This window comes from Mustela nivalis (genome assembly GCF_964662115.1).
Source record: "Mustela nivalis genome assembly, chromosome: 1".
NCBI classification, from domain to species: Eukaryota; Metazoa; Chordata; class Mammalia; order Carnivora; family Mustelidae; genus Mustela; species Mustela nivalis.
The window spans coordinates 136,021,882-136,043,029 of record NC_139020.1 but is presented as its reverse complement, the minus strand read 5'-3'; the positions used below and the strand labels follow the sequence as shown (position 1 = coordinate 136,043,029).

Here is a 21,148-nt window from a genome sequence, read left to right as displayed (position 1 = left end):
CTGGGTCCTCTGTCAGCTTGCAGCTGATGATCAAAAAGAGAAAGGCTAAGCATAAAAGTTCTCTGATTGGCTAGTTAAAATACTCTTACTCAGAATCAAATTACTTAGTGACATACCAATTACATTGTGTGGGCTTAAGAGTTTTGGAGCAAAACAGCTCTAAAGAAAACATATCATCCGAGAGCACAGGGCTAATGGCTGCATGAAATACTGAATAAGAAAGCTGATTAAAAGAAGTAGGGGCACTTATGGTTTGTCTCCCTCCCAATTTCTAGAACTTGTTTACCAAGATTTAAGCTGGGGCTTTGCTCTAATCTAAAGTCTGATCCTCACTCATTTTGTTGGTACCATTCAGCTGGTTATGATGGCCTCAGTTTCTTCCTGATTGTTGGTCAGAGACTACCCTACACTCCTTGCCAAGTGGACCCATCCATAGAGAAGCTTGTAACTTGGCAGCTTGCTTTTTCAAAGTTAGCAAGGGAAAGAAAGTCTCTCTTCACCTGCTGGGTATATTACAGTCTCATCTAGTGTAACATAATCATATTTGCATACTTACATACATCCCACCATCTCTACCATATTCTATTGGTGGAAGCAAGTTATGGGTTCTGCCTACACTGTGGGGGAATGGACTATGCAGATGTCTGTCTTCTATGATGTAGACTATCTTAGAGCATGTCTGCTTGATATGAGAAAATATTTTTATGTAGTCTGAAGATATTCTGAATTATAAGTATTATCTTTTCTCATCCTTTGATACCAGGACCGAGTGTGTGAATGGAAATATTGAACTAAAAGTAGTTATGTCATTCATAAGAATGGTTATGATAAAACTGCATGCATAATATCATGAGAAAGTCCATATTATTTAAAAAAAAACAAAACAGACATAGACAACAACTGAAATCACACAAATATCAAAATATGTCTTAAGAAGATAAAGTCTAAGAAAAAAGAAAAGAAAAAACCCTGGGACTTTAAATATTACGAATAAGATGAAGGCATAGCTGTTTCTTGAAATAAATGAATAACTCAAGCACCCAACTGCTGAATTTGCAAAGCTAAATCTTAATTGCAATAAATACCAGTTTTAGTCTTTCTTGACTTGTAAGCAATCACCAAGTCATCCTCAAGTTAATATAACCTACATTTTCACTCTATTGTCAAACTCCACAGAAGACTAGGGTATTTGTTTTTTGGATGTGCTAATATCTTCAAATGCCTAAAAGGGTGCTGCACATAGAGGGGGTGCTTTAAATACAATAGCCAAACTATGGAAAGAACCTAGATGTCCATCCACAGATGAATGGATCAAGAAGATGTGGTATATATACACAATGGAATACTATGCAGCCATCAAAAGAAATGAAATCTTGCCATTTGCGACAACATGGATGGAACTAGAGCGTATCATGCTTAGCGAAATAAGTCAAGCAGAGAAAGACAACTATCATATGATCTCCCTGATATGAGGAAGTGGTGATGCAACATGGAGGCTTAAGTGGGTAGGAGAAGAATAAATGAAACAAGATGGGATTGGGAGGGAGACAAACCATAAGTGACTCTTAATCTCACAAAACAAACTGAGGGTTGCTGGGGGGAGGGGGTTTGGGAGAAGGGGGTGGGATTATGGACATTGGGGAGGGTATGTGCTTTGGTGAGTGCTGTGAAGTGTGTAAACCTGGTGATTCACAGACCTGTACCCCTGGGGATAAAAATATATGTTTATAAAAAATAAAAAGTTAAAAAAAAATATGTTTGTCAGATCACTTCTCACTGATCTTCTGGGTTCCTGGTTCCTTCCCTCACAGAACTTTTCAGCAGATATAAGTCAAAGCAATCTATCTCTAATTTAGATCTTCACAAGTTTTTCTGGGGCAAACCATTCTTGAGTTTTATATAAACTGTTTTAGATGCAAAATAGGATACAGATGAAAGTACAAAGATATTTGGTGCATTTTCAAGGGAACAGGGCTAATATTTAAAATAGCATCAAAAAATTATATAGCTTGAAAACTCAGGAACATGGCTTATAATCAGGCCTTCAACAACTTGGTAGCGTGGTGGGGATACTGGCTTAAATCCAGGGGGTCAGATTTTGCCACGGAGCTGAAGTCATGACTGATTTCAAAAGAGAGTCCTAAAATTAAATAAATAAATAGATAGATAGATAGATAGATAAATAAATGAATGAATAGATAAATAATTTTAAAAGGCCAGAATATGGGGAAATATCTGTGCCTTATTTATAAAAAATATATTAAGTCATTAGGAAGTTTTTTCCATAGGATTTTGAAACTTTAAGAGATGACATTAATAACATTGAAATTGAAGATTTGTCTGAATAATTGGTTTTAATAGAATGTCTTTTATTAAAAAGTTAAGACTTGCCTTTGTTTTTATTTTTGAGATTAGACTATGAGCTCTTGCTTGGTCTCAAAGACATTTTAGCCATGATTTCATGAGGAGTTACTTGAAGAGTAAGGTAGGATTTTCTTTATCTGAGGCCTCACACTGGAAATTCTGAGTTTACAATTCTGAAAGCCCACTGCCTAAGAAAGGGAAAAGAATATATTTAAAAGTTGCATTCTGTATATCATCCTTACATTCCCAGTTGAATTTTGTATGTTAATCCTTGAATATTTAGTAAGCTCTCCCTCCTCACCTTGTGAAAGCCATAATCTTATTGAGACTGACAAATTTGGTTTAATGCCATGATGTAATAGACTGTTATTGAAATAATAATCTATTAACCTTGACTTGTCTTATGTAATTTTCTATAATATCATTTTCCTATCATAAAAGTAAGAATAATACTAATTAAAATGTCCTAATTTTTAAAGTTCCACAGTGATATTTAAATCAGAAAAGTACATAAAACAGTGGCTGCTCATTAATAGATAACTACAGTAGCATGATGATTAGATTGATTTAGAGTGTCTGCTTTTCTATGACATTCTTCCATTTTATTTTTAATGTCTCATTTTTTTGGCGAAATTTTGGTGAATTTACATGGAATTAATTAGATGTACTATATATATACATGCCACAAAAGCTTAATATTGTGTATATGAATATGACTGTATGTGTTATATATTTACAGAATTAGAGTAATGCTATTTTTATGGCCAGTGTTATAGGAATCTCCAGATACTGTAGTTTTAATTTTAAATTCATACTGCACTCTAGTGGGGAAGGAGATCAATGCAAAATTTGTTCTTATGTTGGTACTTTAAAGTAATTATATAATTACAGACTATTTACAGTTTTAAAATTGAAATGTACAAGAATGTTGTGATCTATAATTTTCTCAAAGGTGAAATGCTATAAATGTAATTAATGTATTATGCATAAAATTGATATATTTAGTATTTGACCATTATAGTAAAATATGATTTCTTTCTACATTAGTTTTATAAACAGAGGAAAATTGACTGCTGAAATAGTTCACATGATTTCTTGCAGCGTATCTGGAATATCTATATTTATCTACATAGATGTAGATATAATTTATGCGATGTAAACCCTAATTTAGGGAAGTGTTGAATAAAACTCAACCCCTCATATTTTCTACCAAGAAGAGAAAAGAATGGTTAAATTTCTTCCATAAACTTCAAGAATGATGACTAGATTTTAAAATATTTGCTTATTGGGCCACCTGGGTGGCTCAGTCAATTATGCGTCCAACTCTTTGGTTTCAGCTCAGGTCATGATCTCCATAGGTTGTGGGATGAAGCCCAGTTTTAGCTCTGGCTCTTCACTCAGCAGAGGCACTGCTCGAAAGATTGTCTACTTCTGCCCCTTCCTCTGCTCTTGCTCTTTCTCTCTCTCCCCCCAAAATGAATAAATCTTAAATAAAATATTTGCTTATTTTATTTCATTTATGATTCTAATTTCAAGAAGCAACTTCATTGAAACATTGACCAATATTTGTCATCACTAGACTCACCTTTCATATACCTAATGGTTGTTTTATTTTTTAAGTTATTTCAAATTAAATGAGTCCTTTTAAAATCTGTTTACAATATTGTCTCTGGAAATTTTATTCCAAGTTAACCAGGATCCAATCATGTAAAAGTAGTATAGTGTTATTTTTTCAAGTATTATTTTGCTCTATCAATACCTATTCAAGATGTTCACAATTTTTCTCTGATTTTTAACATGAATGTTGTAAGGTTTCTTCAGAATGACATCTTACAGTTGTAGTTATGAGATTATATTCTCACAAATAATGATTAAATCTTTGTTATATTTATTTTTACTTTCTTTTTTATTGATCCAGTCAAGTAAAGTCATACAAGAATGAATTACAAGCTCTATAAGTATTTGTACAGATTGTACAAAGTACAATTTCTCTTTAAGTGAAATGGTCTAGAATTCCATGTCCTCCCCCCAAAATACTTTTTTTTTTCTTAATAAAATAATTGAGAAAGTTCTTTATAATAGATTCTGTAAGGAACTTAATATCAGTAGATTCCTCTTTTCAGAAAGATAATTTTTTAGAACAAACTTTGTCTTACATTTGAACAGTTTTTAGATGTTTGCTTTTATTTTTTTCAAAGAAATTGATTTTGAAAGAAATAGATGAAATGTATCATCTTTTGTCCTTGTGTAAGTACTACCAAAACTCAAGGAATTAAAGCTACTTATCAATTGAACTTACGAGTTCTGTTTTCTTGGTAGCTGTTATCCATTTGAACTATTCATTTCTCATATCCATAGATCAAATATTTATTTTATTTTCATCTAATGACAAATAATTGCTACATACATGGTTATACCAAGGTTTCTAAATGTATTTTTAGTGTCTGCTATTTAGTTATGCCACTCTTTATGGAAATCAGTCTATGATAAATATGTTCTATATGTATAAGGCCCTATTTCATTTAAAAAAAATTCTATGAAAGGAGAAACCATTGAAAAAACAATAATCATTGGGGGGCTTATGCCATTTATTACTATATGAATTTATGGGCCAATTGTAAACTCCCCCCCTTTTTTAAGAATTTATTTATTTGTCAGAAAGAGAGAGAGAAAGAGCACACCAGCCGGCAGACACAGAGAAAGAAGCAGGCTCCCTGCCGAGCAAAGAGTCCGATGCAGGACTCGATCCCAGGACCATGGGATCATGACCTGAGCCAAAGGCAGAGGCTTAACCCACTGAGCCACCCAGGCATCCCTGTAAAACCCCTTTTAATGTATGGTTTATTATGCTCTAAACTACCTGTTGGCAGATGTTATCTACTGTCACTTCAAAATATTGTAGAACCTTAAGATTCTTGAAGATTTTAAAGGATTATCTTTTGATAAGGTAGCAGATCCAAAACAAAGGGCAACCATGGGCAAAACGACTGAACTTGGCTTGTTAACTTTGAAATAAAACACTGAAATTATTGTAGAAAAAGTTTTCACTCAATTAAATTAGGTTTGTTTCTCAAATAATATACACTCCTGTAAATGCTTCTAATATTATATTAATGGCTGTTGATTGTTTTGGTAGGATTGAAATACCAAAACTGGAGTTTGTGAATGCTTTAATATATGGAGATTGGTTGGATAAGGTGTGTGTGTGTGTGAATAGCTGTCTTCATCCTGATTGGAATTTATCATAAATAGACAAAAGGCCTCAGTTGAGGTGTGTTAAATTTTTCATTAATGGGTTTGTTGGTCGGTTATTTAATAGGCAAATTAAATTTGAGAAAATATCTTGGAACCATGGGCCATATTGGATTTCCAACCTTTTCCTGTCTGAATTTCATTTGCAATTTATATGCAGGGGAGCTGGAAAATTCTGGGCCTTCTTTCAAGGATGTGCATCTTTACACTTGAAGTTCACATAAAGGAACTGAGAAGAGAAGAAAATGTAATTTTTTTTAAAGTCTTATTTTTGTTTAAGTAATCTCTACAGCCAACATGGGGCTCAGACTCACGAGCCAGAGATCAAGAGTCACATGCTCTTCTGTCTGAGCCAGTCAGGCTCTCCAGAAAATGTCATTTTAAGTGAGTTTGAAATATAGAGCCAAGATGATGGGCCACACATGAGGTGGTGATCCTTTCCCTCACCCTCCCAATCACACAATTTATTTTTTCTGATTGGAGATAAATGAGCAAGGGATGAAAAAAGAAGAGAAGCTTCTTTCTTAGTTCTTTCCCAGTATACAGAAGTTCCAAAGATATTCTGGCTTGATGCCTCAAGGAGAGAGAGAACGGTCCCTGACCTTTCCCCAATCTAAAATAAATAAATATCTTATTTTAAAATAGTTTTAGATGTGTAGAAAAGTTTCCAAGTTACTAGGGTTCCCATATATCCCACCCACTCAGTTTCTTCTATTGTTGACAGTTTAGTATGGTCCATGGACTAATAATAATGCATTAATATTAATGAAATTGCATACTTTATTTAGATTTTATTTATTTATTTATTTATTAACCTAGTGTTCTGACTCTTTCAGGACTCCATTCAAGATGCCACTTTTCATTTACTTTTTTTTTTAATTAACATATAATGTATTATTTCTTTCTTGGGTACAGTTCTGTGATTTATTAGTCTTACACAATTCATAACACTCACTATAGCATAAACCTTCCCCAGTGTCCATCACCCAACCACCCCATCCTTTCCATTCCCCTCTTCTCCAGTAACCCTCAGTTTGTTTCCTGAGATTGAGTCTCTCATGGTTTGTCTCCCTCTCTGGTTTCATCTTGTTACATTTTTCCTTCCCTTCCCCTTTTATTCTCTGTTGTTTCTCAAATCCTCATATCAGTGAGATCATATGCTAATTGTCCTCTGATTGACTTATTTTGCTAAGCATAATGCCCTCTAGTTCCATTCACATCATTGCAAATGGCAAGATTTCAAGGGTTTTGATGGCTGCATAGTATTCCACTGTATATGTATACCACATCTTCTTTATCCATTCATTTGTTGTCGGACATCTAGGTTCTTTCCATAGCTATTGTGGACATTACTGCTATAAACATTTGGTTACACTTGCCCCTTCGGGTCACTACTTTTGCATTTTTAGGGTAAATACCCCGTAGTGCAATTACTGGGTTGTAGGGTAGCTCTTTTTTTCAACTTCAGTTACTTTTAATATTTCCTTTGGCTCCTCTGGGCTGTGATAATTTCTCAAACTTTGTTTCGTATGACCTTGAGAGTTTTCAGGAGTAACAGGTATTTTGTAGCATGTCCTTCATTTTTTTGTCTGATGTTTTTGTCATGCTGTGACTTGGATTATGTGTTTTTGTAAGAAAGACATGTAGAGGTGAAAAACCATTCTCAATATGTCATATCAAGGATACATGCTGTCAACCTGACTTATCACTGCTGTTAGCCTTAATTACATAGATGAGGTAGTGTTTGTCAAGTTTCTCCACTCTAGAGTTACTTTTTCTCTCTTTCCATTCTTTGTTATTTAGAAATAGGTCACTAAGTGTAGTTTGCTCTTAAGGGATGGGGGAGTTATGTTCCATCCTTCTTGAGGAAGGGTTATCTATTTAAACTATTTGGATCACTTCTTTATGGGTGGTTTGCATCCTCTTCCCCATTAAAAAAAATATCAGTATGTATTCGTTGATATTTTATATTTAATGTAAAAAGTATTCTATACTTTGGACTATAATCCAATAATATGGCATTTAGTGGGTTGTTCCAGCTTTGGTCATTAGGAGCTCTTTTAATTGACTTTTCTGTCTATTCCCCAACTTTTTATTATTAATAAGTGGGATTGCACCAAACTTAAGGTTCACCAGTGTTATGGCCTGTTACCCTGGGGGTGGTATGGGGAGGAAACAATCAGCAATTTCCAGGGCAGCCTTAACACCAAAAGCTGGTGCTTTGGTTCAAGTAACATTTCAACTTCTACTTCAGAAGGTTTCCAAGTGGGTCAGAGCAATGTACTATAAATCAACTTCAAGAACCCTGTTGCTTCCCAGGAAAAACATTATTTTCACTTTTATTTTTCTCCAGTTATGTTCAGAAACATGGTTTAATATAGCTTACTAAAGATGAGTTCTCTTATGTACCCCCCTTTTATTTCTATGATCATAGGATTAATTTAAACTTTTGTCTACAAAATTTAAACACACACACACATACACACACACACACAAATACCTGATTCTTACAGTAATCATCCCTAGAACAATGCTCATTCTTAAACCTATTACATGATACAGTCTAGATCCACATTATTTTGTAAAGCCATAGACTTTCTTAGTGTCTTCAGTGGTTCTGAGGGATAGAGGTTAGATGGGAAAAAAATTAATAGATAAGATAGTTTGGGTTCCATGCTGGTTACCTAAAACCTATGTAGGACCACTGAATTTTTTTCTCAGTGAAACTCAGATGAACAAAATTTCCCTTCTAGAAGCTAAATGATTGTTTTACGATATTAGGAGTATAAAATTAGTTTTTTCTCCTACTTTGGAGAGTGCCATTTGAAACATGGCTGTTTTCTTGCAAATTCTATAAATGTTTTGCAATGTCACACCCCAGTCACAAGAATTTATTCAATATTTCCTTTTTTTCCTAATGTTCATGGCCACATGGTTAATGTACCTTACTTTTTAGTTCCTTTAAGAGTTGTTATACTTGCCTCTCCCTGCTCCCAGTGCAAAATTAATTGTTGACTTTGGGGACCTAGTCTTCACTTTCTTTAGTGATCAGGGAAGCCCTCAAGCATAAGCAAATAAATTTCATAGACTTGGTAGAAAATTTCTTTTCCAGTATTTTCTCCTACTAAATTGTTGGCAGACATTCTTATTTTATAGGTCAAAGTAGATATGTGAATCAAGGAAGAAAATGTTTCCTTCCAAACATCGGCATGTATTTATTAAAAATGATGTGTCACAAGAGCTCATGTACTGGGACTATCTGTGTAGTTTGGCTTAGTTCTGACAAACCTACCATTCATTCAGTAGGATATAGGTTCTCTTTTTTTACTTATTTCTTTCAAATATATTTATTTTTTAAAAATATTTATTTATTTGACAGACAGAGATCACAAGTAGGCAGAGAGAGAGAGTGGAGGAAGCAGGCTCCTGCTGAGCAGAAAGCCAGATGTGGGGCTCGATCCCAGGGTCCTGGAATCATGACCTGAGCCAAAGGCAGAGGATTTAACCCACTGAGCCACCCAGGTGTCCCACAAATATATTGATTTTTAAAATAATAAATGTAGTAAGTGTTCATCATGTAAAGTTTTGAAAAATGAGGAAAAGATGTAGAAAAAAAGCCAACTGTAATCTCACCATTCAAGATCAGCGTCTATCATTTTTTCTAAGTTTTATTTGTATTTTATATAGTTGTAAACATTTGTAAATTTACATTTGTTTTTGTTTAATTATATAGAAAGAATTTCTTATGTTATAATTTTTTCTAATCTGTTTTATTGGCTATACAATATCACAGTGATTAAATGCACCATCCTTTACTTAATCTTTTCCACTAAATGATATTTGAGATGAAAAGTTTAGAAATATAAATCAGCTCTAGAAAAGGAAAGTTTTGAAACATTCTGAATACAACCTGGAGCAGATATTTAAATTGTTTTTTTTAGATAAAATAAGAAAAACAAATCTGTTTAATATATATTAACAAAATATATATATTTAATGTATATTTAACAAAAATTTTGTGATTATTTCACAAAATCTATACTCTTTTCAATATGGTCACTTAAATTATATGTTTAATATTTTGTAATAGGGGCTACCTGAGTAAGAAAAATGAAGTTTCCTTCTTAAAAAGAGGTTAACATATTTTAAATAACTTGGTCCCCCCCAAAGCATGGATTATATACTTACTCTGTTTGGAAATTAGATTCTTCAGTATTCTTCTTTTTTAATTTTAAAAATTTTTTTATAAACATGTAATGTATTATTAGCCCCAGGGGTAGAGGTATGTGAATCACCAGGTTTATACACTTCACAGCACTCACCATAGCATACCCTCCCCAATGTCCATAACCCCACCAGCCTCTCCCTCCCCTCCTCCCCCTGGAAACCCTCAGTTTGTTTTGTGAGATCAAGAGTCCCTTATGGTTTGTCTCCCTCCCTTCCTACCCCCAAAACCCCCCACATTGCATCTCCACTTCCTCATATCAGGGAGATCATATGATAGTTGTCTTTCTCTGATTGACTTATTTCACTAAGCATAATACCCTCTAATTCCATCCATGTTGTTACAAATGGCAAGATTTTATTTCTTTTGATGGCTGCATAGTATTCCATTGTATATATACACCACTGCTTCTTTATCCATTCATCTCTTGATGGACATCTAGGTTCTTCCCATAGTTTGCCTATTGTGGACATTGCTGCTATAAACATTTGGGTGCACGTGCCCCTTCAGATCACTACGTTTGTAACTTTAGGATAAATACCAAGTGCATTTGCTGGGTCATAAGGCAGCTCTATTTTCAACTTTTTGAGGAGCCTCCATACTGTTTTCCAGAGTGGTTACCCCAGCTTGCATTCCCACCAACAGTGTAGGAGGGTTCCCCTTTCTCCACATCCTTGCCAGCATCTGTCATTTCCTGACTTGTTAATTTTAGCCATTCTGACTGGTGTGAGGTGATATCTCATAGATACTTCAGTATCTTTTAACAGATTTAAGTACTAGGTGTTTGCCTTGATTTTGTAGGTAAATTTTGATTGTTAAAATTATTTTGGTATTTGTTATCTTGTTCGTATGATGCCAAAGCCCATCTTCTAATGAACTTCTTATCATTATTAGTAAGCTGAATAATGTTAGGAACCATTCTCATTTTGCTTATCAGTTTATCTCCAGCACCTATGATATTGCCTGCCACACAGGCAATTAATAAATGCATGTTAAAATGATTGTTGCTTTCCTCTGCCAATATTTTCAATGACAATAAAATAAATCCTTGAAAAATCTGGAAATTGGAATGGAGAAACCAAATTTAGACCATACGAGTTGTACAGAGTCCCATGCAGTGAAAACACAGTAAAATTCTAGAAAGGAGACATTGTTTTAAGTAATTTCTAAATGAATAGTAAAATGTATATTGCAGTAGTTAATTATTACTGTGTCAAAGCCAGAGGTACTGGAATTGTCAATGGCCCTTTTCTCTTGGATTTGAGTATACAAACCATTTATTTATCCCAAAATAATATATTCTATTGTGATCCATAGTTAAGTTATACTTTTTATACCCTAATTATGAAGGTATCTTAGGTATTCAGAATTTCTTTTGTGTTCCAGGTATAAAATACAAAATTTTAGGTATTGAAAATTTTCATCATTTTTATATTTATAGGATATATCCAACCAGATGTAAGTGCCTTTACTTAATGGGCAAGGAATAGAAAAATAAAAGGAAGTTACTTATTTGAATCAAAAGGGAAATATCTAGTACATTAATACATGCTAGAAAACAAGATGATGAAGAATTTGGGATTTGGAGATTAATGAAACTGCTTATTCCACCATTTATTTATTTGCTGTGTGACCCTAGCCAAGTTACTTAACTACCCTAAACCTCAGTTTCTTCACCTATGAGACAGGAAAATCTATAGTGCCTCTTTTGTTGTCAAATGATTGAGAGAAATGATGCATGCTAGACCTTATCAGGACTTTAACCCACTATTTGACGTAGAAAAACCGAAGTGAATATTTCTCATTTGTATGCCATTAAAGAAGCTATCTACTTTTAGATGGTATGAAAGCGATGTACTAAAAAGGGAGGAAGTGGAAATTTTTGAATTCTTATCATCTAGAGCAGTGCTTATTTGCTACCCACTTCAATACTAGGAAAGAATCTAGGAGTCTCGATCAACCTGTTCATAAATTCCTTTGCACCCCTAGATTTCACATGTGCACATGATGGAGAAAGTGAGGCTGAATTTTTACCTGATGACTTTGAAGAAAAACCAGAAAGAGAAAAGAAACATACCAATTTCACTTTGTGCAATGTTTGCAACATTCAGCTGAATTCGGCAGCTCAAGCGCAAATCCACTACAATGGCAAATCACATCAAAAAAGATTAAAACAACTGAGCAATGGGATGCTGAAAAATGACAATGGTAAGTTTTTTAAAAAATATAGTCAATTTTACATTATCAACTTAAACTGTTTGTGTACCTGCAAATATAAATATAAAAGAATAGACTAATCTATTTTTAAAATCAGGACAGCACGTCAAGTAAAAGCTTTATCAGCCCAGTAGATTAAATTAAATACTCTCCCACAGCATTTTGGATGAAAAGGGGAAATTCTGTTTGTTGTATATATTTAATTCTGTTTGTTGTGATCACAACCCTCCAAGATATTTGCTATAATTTGAAAAAGTTGATGTTATAGTTTTTTGATATTCACCTTTAATATAGATTTTTGGAAATGGACATCCTTTTAAAATTTATATAAAACAATATTTAGAGTTGTTTTTGCATGTGAAGGGCTTTAGTAGGTTAGTGAGATTGCAGTTAAATTGAGAAAAATACATATCTTACAAACTAGATGTTTTAACACAAAGTATGATCTGTAAATACAGATTGATTAAATTGTTAGTGAAAATTCATGGTTTGTTTAATCATTTTGGAATATTTTTGAAAGTGTGGATTGAGTTTTGGAGTAAACAGATTTAAAAAATAACCCAAAGATGCACACTGGGAAGAAAGCCAACTTTATTAGAAAAAGCCTGGAGAGGTGAGGGAGACGAGGAATGGATTCCTTTGAAAAGCTAAATCAATAGCAAACAAAATGTTACAATAGTGTATTCTGGTTGGGTGCTTCACATTTGATAAATAAAATATATTTTGTCAGAATTTTAATGGTATTTAAAAATGAAACTGAATTTTGATCTGTTCTCATGGCTTGCCATCAGGGAGATTTTTAAATGTAAATTTTGTAGTTTGCTTCAAGGCTACCAAATAATGAGAAGAAAAACAGTACATTTTTTAAGATGGAAATTATTTCTACCTTGCTTTGTGGTTTTTAGTAGGACTAAACTAAAATATTCTAATAAAAAGGACTCCATATTTCTCTTTCTGTTGTATGGCAAATAGTTAATCTTGGATATTATTTGTCAAAGGCATGTAAAAAAAACAAAAACAGTCATCGGAAAATAATTGATAATTACTAAATTCTATGGGCATAAGATGAACTAGTAAGACAAAATGTGTTCGCTTAGGTCATGTTTAAAAATATATATTGCACAGCCTCTATTCTGAATTTCTTAATCTTATATTTGACATTTAGGTAAAAACTTCTTAAGCACAGTATGATTCAATTTCAACTTGTTTTTCTTTAAGTCTGTATTGTTGGAGGTAATGGTGCCAGCTTTTGCATTTTCCTTCACCTGTGTTTATACTGACAAACCTCTTTTGGAGGAATCATAATTGATATCATAGAAAGAAGCCAGGACAAAAGTCATGCCTGGCTTAGAAACTCAAATCAGAGCCAGTCCCAGACAAAATTTAGAATGGTCAAAGGTTTTCAAATGCTAATAATAGGAATGAGTTCCCTGAAATGGATTTTTTTTTTAAATAATTTCATCAACTCATTTATAATGGGCTAGCATTGTGGTAAAGTCTTTATATGCATTTTCTTATTTAATTTTCCCTTACAACCACAGAGATGTTGCCATTATCTTCTTCTTATAAATGTGGAAATTGAGGATAACATCGATTAAATAGTGTGATGAAGGTCACACAACTATTAAATGGTAAAACTAGCAATCAAACTCAGATCTTATTCATTTACATACCTGCTCTTCTGAAGTCTACTGCCTCCTCAGAATGAATATTCTGCAAAAAGTGTGCCTTTCTTTACTCAAAGAGAGAAATCATTTTCATAGAACCTAAAAAAATACTATCATATTTCCAACAATGCCTTGATCAATATGGTGCTTAACAAAATTTATTGCTACATTTTCTATTCATATTTTTTCCCCAAGGCTCTTTCTAGTAAAAGTCGTTAAAAACAGCCACAAATTAATAACACCTGGTTTGGGTCATAATTAGTTTGACTTGGGATGATACTTCATAGGAGTGATCACCTGTATCTCGAAGGGGATCTAGCTATGGGCAATCAACCTCACAACTGAGTTAGTACCTTACATTTATATAGAAACATATTATTTCTTATACATATTCCTTCATCTCCCCACTCTAAAAGTGTGCTTTTTTAGACCTGTTCAGAATAACAAAGGAGCCTAATTCCAAACCTTATATATCTATTAATGGTAATTCCTTTATCACAGAGAAACCAAGCTAAAAATGGAATTCCTAAGAATAAAGGATCATATAAATTCTTTGTTGAGAACATTATCATTTTTATTTAGAGAAAGATATGGAAATTATTTTAGTCTTCTTGAATGTGCATACTTGCAAAATGGACTGCTATAATCTGCTTCCATTTAAGAAAATCTTCACTTCAATCTAGATTTCAAATGGTGAATAATTAAATGTAGTAGTGTCAAGAAAGCAATATGCCAATAGATATGTTTACCTGAATTCATCCAACCTTGTACCTAATTGATTTATTTTTAAGGATGCAAATAAAATAAATAATAGACATGGAACTAATTATTATTATTATTATTAATTTGGGATTATCTAAATGGAGCAAAACATACTATCATTTCTGTCTTTAATGAAGAGTATTGTATAATTACATGCCTTAAAGCACATCCTAACACACACTGCAAAGAACAGGAGTGAACCAGATACTCAATCACCACATCTAAAGTTTAGTTTCTGTATTTCTGAGCAAAATAAGGCATTTCTCATGTCATCTCATTTATTAGAGAAAATGATCATCTGAAGATCACAGTGAAAAAATGTACCATGTGTACTAATTAATTAATAGACCCCATCCAGCACTTTTTATAGAAGTCATTATATGGAATGTGTGTGCTCCAATCTTGGGTTAATGCTGTCCTGCGTTTCCAGTGCCCCTCCTGCTGAGTTGAAGCATGCCCTCAGCCCAAGGAAGCTACATTTCCTGAACTTGTTCCCTTGTTGGGGGCAGGCTGCAAAAATCCCAGCTCTTTGCTTCAAAAGTGGGTAGACAACTCTAAGAGGCCATTCCAGCTTCAGATTTGCAGATGCTACTGTGGCAGTGCTATCAGAGCCTCACCTCATCCCTGGCCCAGTCCTGCTTTCCTCATGCCTCACAGGTATAGATCCCTCATTCACCACGCACCCACACTTATCTGCGTCTACTTCCTGGAAATCTATCTAAGATACCACCAATGCTTGCTGTATCTTAAAAAGTAACATGCATAGTATGCTTCATTGTGTAAAAGCAACAAAATTTAATACTTTCCCCATGTGCATTGTCTATTTGATGCCTGAATATAACCGTTGTCATAAAAAAATGCAAAGAGAGCAAAAAGTGAGCTAGTATTTATTGTTCCAGGTGTGTTCTAGATATCATCTATTAAATCCCAGTCAACAACTCTGAAGAGCATATATTGTTCTATTTTATAAATGAGATAGTTAAGAATCAAAGGGACTAAGACATTTGCCAAATAACTCTATCCATAAAGTTGCCTATGTCTTTATTATCAACAACATACCAAGTTCCCTAGTACACTTAAATTCTAGTGTCACAAGTTTATGTCATGTATTTGGACGTATTCTTATGTTGTTGAGTTATGATCTTTTTAAAACTACTTACTTTACATTATTACAACAAATCTGATGTTTCCTTAAATTCTCTTTACCAAATCTAACTTCTGAAAATGTTTTATAGAGAATAGTCATGTAAATAGGTCTTTTATAATTTATCACTGTTATTTCAGAAATACAGTTATTTTTGTTGCACATTTTTTAAAGTGAGAAGATACAGAAGTGGCAAAAGGGTATTCTGTAGTTAAAAGTTGCTTAAGTGTGTGGACTTTATCATACTCTGGAGTTTCCATGCCTCACCCTCTCATAAAAACTATAAACTAAAGAAATTCCAGTACAAACTGTGTTGCTTACTCATTTTCTCTTTGGAAAATATCTTTAATTTTGTATTTACTTAGAAATTAATTCTGTAAATAATAATTATTTTTCTGATGATATTCATAAATGTACAAAAGTAATATAAAAATCGGACTATTCATAAATGTACAAAAGTAATATAAAAATCGCCAAGAGTCCTGCAAAGGTAACTTCATCTAAATTGTCACAGTTCTTTCACATATGCAAATAAATGTGAGTAAGCAATATTGGATGTACAGTATTACAAGAATGATTATATAATAGTGTTTGCATATCACCATCTTTTTATGAATGCGTATTTTTAAATTACCCTAAAGAAATTAATAATGGAGTTATGATTTCTGGCTAAATATTGATATTTTGCTCACATTTGTCATTTTATATTCTAATTATGTAATATATTTTATATTATATATATTATATGTTTTATAATATATATATATTTTATATTATTGTATATACAGGGATTTTATAAGATTTTGAAGAAGTATAAAATCGAGTATTAAAATGAAGTATACCAGATATATACTAGTACTAGTATATATATATATATATATATATACTAGTATATATAGTATACTAGTATACTAGAGTATATAGATATATTTTTATCTAAAAATTGAAATTTGAAAATTAGCATAAACATGCTCCTTTGAGTCATAAGAGCATTTTGGAATACATGTAACAGAGGGTAAAACTTTCAGATGATTTAAAGTTTCTGTGACCAACTAATTTAATTCAATTTCATGAGCTCCCTCACCATGGTTAAGCTGTTGTGAAAGCTTGTTAAAGGACTGAGTAACAAGTTGACCTATTGTGACAATTTTATTTTATTCATAATACCTTTGTCATATTTGAGTTATTTTATTAAGCCTGGTGTTCCATTTTTATTGGGTTGAAACTGCTATCAAATAATTCAGTTTTATCTTACAGTATTCTAGAGGTTCAGTGCCCATTGTTTTGTAGCACATAAATCTAGAATATTGCCGCCCTCATCTATCCTCTTAGCATTAAATTTTCTTTTATTTAACAGAAAATCTAAATAAAATTTTCCTTTTGAGCTCTCACTGATATATTTTCTTTTCTCTTTTCCATTGATTGTCCCAAATGAGGTTTAAGGTGTCAGTGGATTTTCAATTTATAAGAGGTGCCTTCTCTTGCAACATTGGTAGTTAATAAAAATTCAGAATAGCTTCATAGAACTTTTTATTACTTTAGGCCCTGATTTTATAATATATTCTTCATTTATATAAAAATTAGTTTTACCTTTTGATTTCCAAAGACTATTTGTGCTTTTGTAGAATGTCAGTAGACTAGTTGGAACTCACTAGTGTAGTTATAGATCAATAGTGATGCCTTTTGGAGTCATTTTATTAAGTAATGATAACTGCTTTCTTAATAATATCTTCTCTATATGAGTATGTGACATATTGTGACATGACAATAAGGAATTTTGCCTTTTCTCAAGCTTCTCTCTTCTTGACTATATCGTTTAGAAGCTTCAGCCTAGGGGAGACAAGGAAAAAATGCTGATATTAAATTGTCCAACATTATGTAATAAGAAATTTTGTTCTTCTTTGAATGATCCAAGTTTCTTTTTTACCACTGAAGGATAAAAATATGGGAGAAAATGACAAATGCTAGTTTTGTCATGTTCAAATTTTGAGTAGGTTTTTGGCTTTGGTTATCAAATTTGTTTCTTCTCCATAAAAGGAAAACACATTGATCATTTCAAACAGGTGAAATTCTAGCCACTAGCTACTTGCTGCACTTGGACTTAACATTAAATTCATTGAACAGTAGCATCTTTGTCAACACAGAGATTTCTTTTCCAGTGTATATCTCTCTCTTTTTTTTTTTTTTATAATCTGACATTTTATAATCTGAAGCTGATAATCCAGCATGACCCCTGTCTGGAGATCACCTCAGTAGGCAGCTGTGCCCGAAAAGAAGTGTACTCTGGTTCTTCATGATTGTTGTTATTGATGAAAAATGAGATGAAAAAAAATGAGGTGAACCGGCCACTAAGAGAAGCCTTAAAAAAAAAAAAAAAAATAGAATGAGTTAAATGCATGTTATTTAGTTTGAGAATAGAAGGTGTTTGGGATGTAAGAATTTTCTTTGGTAATTTTCTATCTGTATGTGTGTGTTTCTATTTGGGGAAGGTTTGAAGAATTGGAAATTTCCAGCAGCAGTATCATAAACTGAGGGTGCAAAATAATTCATTTGTGCATTGGAACTTCAAATCTGTTTAGCTCAGGTCAAACTCTCGTTTCCTCACCTTTTGCCCCTTTCGGTCACTAACTACTTCCACAATAATATCTTCCAGTTCTAGTGTTTCTATTCTGTAGGCTTAGGAATATAATCACTTTCACTTTTCTATTTTTGAAAGTACACCTATTTTTCATTATTTTTCTATTTCCTTTATGTTTCCCCTAAAAGTAATTTGCCCATGGTAACAATGCTAGAAGGTAATGGAAATGGGATGCTTTTACATATGAATTCCCCTTTCCTAAACAGATTAGTTTGCATGTAGAGGCCAACCCTACTTACACTGGCATTGAGAAGTTTCTACAGCTTCGCCCCAGGCATGGCATGCTTCATCATTTTGTGCTTGTTTCTCAGAAACACTAAACAGTAGTATATGTGTATGTGTATGTGTTTTTCAGTTAGTACTTTAGATTAATTCATTAAATAGACCTCCAAATTATTGATTTTAAGTCTTTGAATAAGATGTAAGAAACTAAATTTTCAAAAATAGCAACCTAGATACATCTATTTGCTCTTATTATTTCCAAATTCGCAATGATGTGACATAAGAAAGTTGAGAACAAAAGTAAATAAATCCATAACCGCATGCGCAGTGAAGAGTAAAATAGGAATTTCTGGAAGATATAACAAAATATGATGAGAATGAGGTAAAACCCTGAATCTAAACACAAATATGGAAACCCATAGTGGTAGGGGGGGAAAAAAAAAACAAAAAAACAAAACTCTACAGTTTGAACTTCCAACAAAACTTGAGAATACCTCAAAGATTAATCTGAAATAGCCTTAAAGATGCAGCTCAGTGTTTGATGAACATTGTGATGAATTTAGTTATGTTGGTTTGCAGTTAGAGATGGGATATAACCTACCTGCAACCTAATTATAGGCAAGTGAAGAGCAAATGAGTCTGGGGACTATGAGCCAAACAGGTTGGAAAGTGAAGGTCTTCATGGGATGAGGGACAAGGGAAAGGAGGGGCCAGACTTATCTAGTCTGAAATTTTAATTTGTTAACTTTATAATGTGTGCTGTAATTCTTTCTTAGATGTCACTTATGGAATCTTCAGTAAAGATTTTAAAGTAAAATGTTTAATATAAACATATAAATGGAAATGTAAGGTAAACGTGTAAAAATGTGAAAATACATTTTTAAAGTAAAATGTTTACTGACTTTTTTTTTTTTAAAGATTTTATTTACTTGACAGAGAGAGAAATCACAAGTAGGCAGAGAGGCAGGCAGAGAGAGAGGGGGGAGGAATCAGGCTCCCTGCAGAGCAGAGAGCCCGATGCAGGGCTTGATCCCAGAACCCTGGGATCATGACCTGAGCCGAAGGCAGAGGCTTTAACCCACTGAGCCACCCAGGCGCCCCTGTTTACTGACATTTTATATGCAGTTAGATTCTTCTTGGAGAACTTAAATGGGTGTCAAGACTATCCAAGTTGAGGCTGATACTCTGCACACAGGTAGAAAGGCAAAAGACATTATATATTTCCAACCACTTGTATCAGGTACAATGTTGAAATCAAAGATAGGAGTGAGACATATTTACTATTCACTTAAGGTTTGCCAGTCTTTAGAGGAGAGAAGAAATGAATGTAAATTTCAGTTTAAGATTTTACTTTGGAGAGAATATGTGATGAAAAACACATATAATTTTCCTTTAAGATTTTATTTCAATGGCTAAATAGAAGAACACAAGTATAGAGGGTTGTATGAATTAATCAATGACTTAAAGGTATGAGTATGGTTTCAAAAGGAGAGAAATAAAAAGAGAATTAATTTAAGAGTATTTAACTTCTTTAAGATCTATTAAACATGTATATGCAGTAGTAATTCTGACAATAATTCATTTCTCAATTCAAATCTTCTAACAAAGAAAATTCATGCAATATATATGTAACTACCAGGAGAAATAAAACAGTGAATACAGCTTGAATGAAGAATTAACAAGGTTCTAGATTAGAGCCCTATTTGTATGCTGTGTGACTATTATTAGATTAGTTTAGAACAGTGTGGTTGAATGTTAAGACTGAACAGAGGAGAAGCTGATTGGAGGGTAAGTAACAAAGATGATAATTTGACTAACTGCTCACTCAGTTTGTGCTACTGAATGGAGTTTTAGCTCATTGATAGAAGAACTATTGCTGAGGGAGTTATGAAATAGTCAAAATAAAGAAGAGGAAAAGCATCCTTAAAAATTTTTTTTAATTTTTTATTTTTTATAAACATATATTTTTATCCCCAGGGGTACAGGTCTGTGAATCACCAGGTTTACACACTTCACAGCACTCACCAAAGCACATACCCTCCCCAATGTCCATAATCCCACCCCCTTCTCCCAAACCCCCTCCCCCCAGCAACCCTCAGTTTGTTTTGTGAGATTAAGAGTCACTTATGGTTTGTCTCCCTCCCAATCCCATCTTGTTTCATTTATTCTTCTCCTACCCACTTAAGCCTCCATGTTGCATCACCACTTCCTCATATCAGGGAGATCATATGATAGTTGTCTTTCTCTGCTTGACTTATTTCGCTAAGCATGATACGCTCTAGATCCATCCATGTTGTTGCAAATGGCAAGATTCCATTTCTTTTGATGGCTGCATAGTATTCCATTGTGTATATATACCACATCTTCTTGATCCATTCATCTGTTGATGGACATCTAGGTTCTTTCCATAGTTTGGCTATTGTGGACATTGCTGCTATAAACATTCGGGTGCACGTGCCCCTTTGGATCACTACATTTGTATCTTTAGGGTAAATACCCAATAATGCAATTGCTGGGTCATAGGGCAGTTCTATTTTCAACATTTTGAGGAACCTCCATGCTGTTTTCCAGAGTGGCTGCACCAGCTTGCATTCCCACCAACAGTGTAGGAGGGTTCCCCTTTCTCCGCATCCTCGCCAGCATCATTTCCTGACCTG

At 33.4% G+C, this 21,148-nt stretch overlaps 1 protein-coding gene across 2 annotated transcripts in view; it reads left to right on the top strand.

The window, feature by feature from the left end:
• Window positions 1–21,148, top strand: part of ZNF385D (zinc finger protein 385D) — a 940,931-nt gene that overhangs the window by 232,310 nt on the left and 687,473 nt on the right. For both annotated transcript variants that reach the window (XM_082729121.1, XM_082729123.1), the window contains exon 2: window positions 11,831–12,049. In XM_082729121.1, the coding sequence (XP_082585247.1) occupies window positions 11,831–12,049 (219 nt within the window). The remainder of the gene's footprint in view (window positions 1–11,830; window positions 12,050–21,148) is intronic.